At 41.1% G+C, this 6,422-nt stretch overlaps 1 protein-coding gene across 1 annotated transcript in view; it reads left to right on the top strand.

Moving 5' to 3' along the window:
* Positions 1–1,787: 1,787 nt before the first annotated feature.
* Positions 1,788–6,422, top strand: part of LOC310858233 (girdin-like) — a gene marked incomplete at both ends in the record, with an annotated part of 51,926 nt that continues 47,291 nt past the window's right edge. The window contains 3 exons of the mRNA XM_083764341.1: positions 1,788–1,850; positions 2,003–2,100; positions 5,852–5,867. Coding sequence (XP_083620467.1) covers positions 1,788–1,850; positions 2,003–2,100; positions 5,852–5,867 — 177 coding nt within the window. The remainder of the gene's footprint in view (positions 1,851–2,002; positions 2,101–5,851; positions 5,868–6,422) is intronic.

The following is a 6,422-nucleotide window of genomic DNA, read 5'->3' as shown; positions in this document are numbered from 1 at the left end:
ATATTCATAGCAAACTTTAAGCGTAAAACTGTTATTCTTGTATATCCTCTCTTCATAATGTAATATAGTAGCGGCACACTAGGGGAAATAATTCGTTTTTGCACAAAATAACACCTGGACCTCTTTGGTGGGGACGTAACAACTACAAATAACACCTGGACCTCTTTGGTGGGGACACAACTGCAAATTACAACTGAACCTCTTTGGTGGGGACGTAACAACTACAAATAAAGCTAAGAAAGCTTTCTTGTCCGACATTCTCCTTATAAATACAAAAAGGTGCAGGTTAAAAGAAAAATAATAAATGAGCATGTAGGAAAACACATTAGTCTCACTCTCAGGAAATGTAGTTAACTTTTAACATAAACATAAAACTGTAATATAGCCTACTTTACCCAGTTCGTTTCCCATCTCTATTAAACCACAAGGTGGTGCTAAAGTACTATTCTCATGCTCTGGCCACAACTACAAAAGTAGGTATCCACTCATTAAAATGTGGGCGTGTCCCCATCGATGGGCACAGAGTGGACACAACACACACTGGTGTACGTGCGTGCGGCCGGGTGGGTGGGTGTGCGTACGTGCGTGTGTGGGGGGTAAAAAGGAGGACTGCCGTGCACGAAGAGCGGGGGGAGGCGAGGAGGGCCGTTGTTATGGTAACAGATTAAGGGCAAAGATATATATTTTTGGTGGTGGTGGTCCTCTACTGTCTACTGGCGCTGCTGCAGTGGGTTTAAGACTGAGCTAAACCCGGCCGGGACGGATGATTCTATTCGGGGTTTTAGATTATTATAGAAGACCCATTTCAGAGGAAGCGATCAGGGGAGGGCCATATAGGCTATAATTAGTTTATATGTAGTTTCATGAAGCACTTTATATTATAATAAATATGCCAATATCAAAATGTGTTCAAAGTATTTCGTATGATCTAAATTAAACGTTCTATTGGTTATAAATAGTATTAGTGCCTGTTTGTATTATTTTATTTGTGTGTGTGTGTGTGTGTGTGTGTGTGTGTGTGTGTGTGTGTGTGTGTGTGTGTGTGTGTGTGTGTGTGTGTGTGTGTGTGTGTGTGTGTGTGTGTGTGCGTGTGCGTGTGCGTGTGCGTGTCGAGAGGGGGCGACAGATGCCTTTGCAGTGGAGAAGTAGAACACGTCGTACCACCGCCACCAGTCCAGGCAGGCAGGGGATGTGTGTGTGAGTGAGTGTGCGTGTGTGGTGGCGTGTAGTCGTACGTGTGTGCGGCGTGCATTGCGGAAAATTGCGGGTGGAGTTATTTTAGAAAGCGTACTTAAAAATAGCCACGCGCGCATCCTCCTCAACCTCAAGTGTGTAGGCTGACTATTATTTTGCAGATCTTTATGTTTACATGTACAGTTCTTCTGACTGCAGGACGAGTCAAAGACGACTGTCTGTCTGTCTGTCTGTCTGTCTGTCTGTCTGTCTGTCTGTCTGTCTGTCTGTCTGCGCACCAATGTCAGTGCAGTCGCAGAGGGGAACCGAACGGGCAACTATATAGTTTAGCGATGAGACGATGTTCCCTCAGCAGCCGGCCGACCTAAATGCTGCTGCAAGGCAGAATGGACCGTACGGTACTGTACTGTACAGTCTGCTGCTGCTCATGGACCGTGGTATACTGTAACTGTATTCAGTCTACTGCTGCTCAGCCCCCGAGTCTGTCGTTTCTATCGCCCAGAGGAGGAGGATGTCGTTGAGTCGACGCTGCTGACAGAGAGTAATACTAACTAATCAGTCTCTCTCTCAGACCTGCATGTCGGTGTAAAAAGATGGAAAGTGGAGTTTTTCAACCCAACATGGAGCAGTTCATGCTGAGCCCACTGGTCACCTGGGTAAGAAATGTTTAGTGGAATTCATTAAACTGCATGTGTCTCTGCAGGTCTCTCTCTCTCTCTCTCTCTCTCTCTCTCTCTCTCTCTCTCTCTGTTTTTAATCATGTAATAATAATCAATAATCAATCATGAATATATTTGTTTCCATTAAGGTGAAGACATTTGCATCCAACGATGGAGGAGGCTCCTCAAACTTGGAGTTTTTGGAATTACTGGATGGAGTCTTTCTGAATGAGATCATGACCCAAATGTAAGTTATAATTATGAAATATGCTCATCTATTAATTAATATAGGACTATAGTGTGCATTGAGGTAAATCAGTTTAATATCCAAATCTAATGCTGAACAATGTCCAGGTGAATAATTCATTATGCAGATTTAACTGGCTCCACTATATAGACACCTTGAATGGATCTGTCATTGTACAGTAAAACCAACCATGTGACACAATTATCTTACATAGCCTGGTGGTCCCCAAACCTTTTCATGTCAAGGACCCCCAAATCGACACTCATTAGCCCCGCCGACCCCCATTAGAAAATACATACCAGGGACCCCCATATGAGAAGATTGTTATGGCTCTAGCAGTGATTCTCAACCCGTTTAATTTCAAGGACCCCCCAGTTTGACATGCATTTTAGTCTATGGACCTCCCATGTCATCAGGGGTCCCAAATGTAATTTCTATCTCTGGGACCCCCCATGTATATTGTAAAATCAAAGTGAATTTAACTCTGAGAGTGTACAAATGGAACTTGTACACTCTCAGAGTTACAGACCCATAAGGATAAGGGTCCAAACTATCATTTAGCTGGGGAACCCCTGGAACTCCCTCAGGTACCCCTGGGGGTCTCCGGACCCCTGGAACTCCTTCAGGTACCCCTGGGGGTCCCCGGACCTCCTGGAACTCCTTCAGGTACCCCTGGGGGTCCCCGGACCCCCTGGAACTCCTTCAGGTACCCCTGGGGGTCCCCGGACCCCCTGGAACTCCCTCAGGTACCCCTGGGGGTCCCCGGACCCCCTGGAACTCCTTCAGGTACCCCTGGGGGTCCCCGGACCCCCTGGAACTCCCTCAGGTACCCCTGGGGGTCTCCGGACCTCCTGGAACTCCCTCAGGTACCCCTGGGGTCTCCGGACCCCACTTAGCCTGTGTTGACTACAGCGAGTACAATTAGTCCGAAGATGGTCGATTGGTTCCCGTCATAGCCTGCTGTCTTCAGTCTGATTGGTTTCCGTCATAGCCTACTGTCTACATTCTGATTGGTTTCCGTCATAGCCTGCTGTGCTGAGTCATCCTAGTAGTGGTGGGGAAAAAAGTATAGTCAAATGTTTTGCTTAAGTAAAAGTATCAATACCGCAATATATAGAACTACTCTGGTACAACCAGTAAATATATAGAACTACTCTGGTACAACCAGTAAATACGTATATAGAACTACTCTGGTACAACCAGTAAATGTCAGGATTTTAAAATGAATTGAGTGAAGAAAGTGCAAAAGTGTTGGCATCAAAATGTACTTAAAGTAAACAAAATTAGAAAGTACTAATTGTGCAGAATTAATGTCCCATTACAAGTTTGCTATAATATGTATAAGAATCTTTTGAAAATAGCAGATCTACAAGCTCATGTAGATGTAAATGTACATAGGACTGAAGTGGTTAAGGTGTGTTTTGTAATAAGAATAATCAAAATCTACAAAGTAATCTATGAAGTAAAGTTTTCAAATGAATGTATAGCGGAGAGTAAACGTACAATATTTGTATCTGAGATGTAGTGTAGTTGAGTATAGAAGTAGGCCTAAAAGTATAGAAAATTGGAAATAATTCAGTAAAGTAAAAGTACCTCAAAATTGTACTTAAGCACAGCACTTGAGTAAATAGGTATCGGGTACAGTCGCCCCTAAACCATCTCGCTCCTCGATGTTTCCCCGCCGACCACTCGGTGCCGCGGGTGGAGTATTCTTTATTTTGTTTTACTGAGAATAAGGTTAGAAATAAGTTTAGGGTTAGGCATAGTTTTGCTGGGGTTAAGTTTAGGTATAGGGTTAGGGGTAGGCATAGTTTTACTGAGTTTAGGGTTAGGAATAAGGTTAGGTTTAGACATAGTTTTACTGAGGTTAAGTTTAGGTATAGGGTTAGGTTTAGACATAGTTTTACTGAGGTTAAGTTTAGGTATAGGGTTAGGGGTAGGCATAGTTTTACTGAGGTTAGGGGTAGGAATAAGGTTAGGTTTAGACATAGTTTTACTGAGGTTAAGTTTAGGAATAAGGTTAGGTTTAGACATAGTTTTACTGAGGTTAAGTTTAGGTATAGGGTTAGGGTTAGGCATAGTTTTACTGAGGTTAAGGTTAGGAATAAGGTTAGGTTTAGACATAGTTTTACTGAGGTTAAGTTTAGGTATAGGGTTAGGGTTAGGCATAGTTTTACTCAGGTTAAGTTTAGGTATAGGGTTAGGTTTAGGCATAGTTTTACTGAGGTTAAGGTTAGGAATAAGGTTAGTTTAGACATAGTTTTACTGAGGTTAAGGTTAGGAATAAGGTTAGGTTTAGACATAGTTTTGCTGGGGTTAAGTTTAGGTATAGGGTTAGGGTTAGGCATAGTTTTACTGAGGTTAGGGTTAGGAATAAGGTTAGGTTTAGACATAGTTTTACTGAGGTTAAGGTTAGGAATAAGGTTAGGTTTAGACATAGTTTTACTGAGGTTAAGTTTAGGTATAGGGTTAGGTTTAGGCATAGTTTTACTGAGGTTAAGGTTAGGAATAAGGTTAGGTTTAGACATAGTTTTACTGAGGTTAAGGTTAGGAATAAGGTTAGGTTTAGACATAGTTTTACTGAGGTTAAGGTTAGGAATAAGGTTAGGTTTAGACATAGTTTTACTGAGGTTAAGTTTAGGTATAGGGTTAGGGTTAGGCATAGTTTTACTGAGGTTAAGGTTAGGAATAGGGTTAGGTTTAGACATAGTTTTACTGAGGTTAAGGTTAGGAATAAGGTTAGGTTTAGGCATAGTTTTACTGAGGTTAAGTTTAGGAATAAGGTTAGGTTTAGACATAGTTTTACTGAGGTTAAGGTTAGGAATAAGGTTAGGTTTAGGCATAGTTTTACTGAGGTTAAGGTTAGGTTTAGGCATAGTTTTACTGAGGTTAAGGTTAGGAATAAAGTCAGGTTTAGACATAGTTTTACTGAGGTTAAGGTTAGGAATAGGGTTAGGTTTAGGCATAGTTTTACTGAGGTTAAGGTTAGGAATAAGGTTAGGTTTTGTCATAGTTTTACTGAGGTTAAGTTTAGGTATAAGGTTAGGTTTAACCGTTTAAGCATAATTTACTTAGATTACTTTAGGAATAACAGGCCGAGCAGTCCCGCCGGCTGTACGCCCGGGGCAAGTTGGTAAAGGGGCGAGTTGTTTGGTATTCGAGTAAATGCACTTAGTTACTTTCTATCACTGCCTCCTGTAAATGTGACAGAATCCTATGAGAATTATTCTTGTGTTTATGTTTACAACATGTAGGCTCTGCTTCTGAAAGTCTTTGCAGGACATCGCCAGCCATGCTATCTACATTAACAACATATATCTACATACAGTATCTACATAACTATCTACATTAACAACAAATTGCCGTTATAAAAAGGGGATCTTTGTAATCTGTCATCTTTAAAAGGAATTTCCTTATGGAGTTCCGGTTTAGGACTATACCAATAAAAGGTTGTCCTCCTGAAATGTGAGCCGGCAACGCCGCAGATCCCGTTTTGTTTTGTAAACTAACTTTACATAAATTGACTAGAGCTATAGGCCTTGGGCATTATATATTATTATTATTATTATTATTATTATTATTATTATTATTATTATTATTATTATATAACATAGCCTTTCGGTGTGCAACAATCAAGCCATGATAACAGACCATCATCATATGTCTTTAAGTCAATACTTAAGAGATTATGACTCGGGTGCCTTATGTTCCCGAGGGAATTATCATCACCAAGATGCTCCTCTAACTATAGGCTGCGGTGTGGCAAAGTCATTATAGTGTTTAATCTGGTGGTGGAGGACAAGCAATATTATAATATATATATATATATATATATATATATATATATATATATATATATATATATATATATACACACACCAATACAGCAATGATAATTATTACCATCAAACTACCGTGCTTTTGCTTTCACTGACGCAAGAAGTCCTACTAGTGTTGACCTGCAAACTTATAATGTAAACCTTGATGACTAGGGATGGCCATGCTGTGAACCCTCTTAAGCCCTGAAGCCCTGCATCGTTTAGCCGTAAACAGCATGGCGGCTCAGCACTCACACAGGAAACAATTAAAACCCTCAGTCGGTCATACGCGCTACTGCAGACGTTCACAAACCTTTTAGCCTGCGAGCGAGTTGTGTCCCCAAAAACACTGGTCTCCCCGGGACCAGTGTTATGAAAAATGTCCGTCCACTACCTTTTTTTCCACAGACGAAAACTACATGGAAACTAAATTAAAACTATACGCTATGATGACTAAAACTATGACTAGTAAATATACTGACAATTTCGTCAACAGATAAAAAC

Source organism: Protomyctophum parallelum (assembly GCF_964188405.1).
Source record: "Protomyctophum parallelum genome assembly, chromosome: 5".
Taxonomy (NCBI): Eukaryota; Metazoa; Chordata; class Actinopteri; order Myctophiformes; family Myctophidae; genus Protomyctophum; species Protomyctophum parallelum.
Note: the sequence above shows the minus strand (reverse complement) of the source record. Positions and strands in the feature narration are given on the sequence as shown.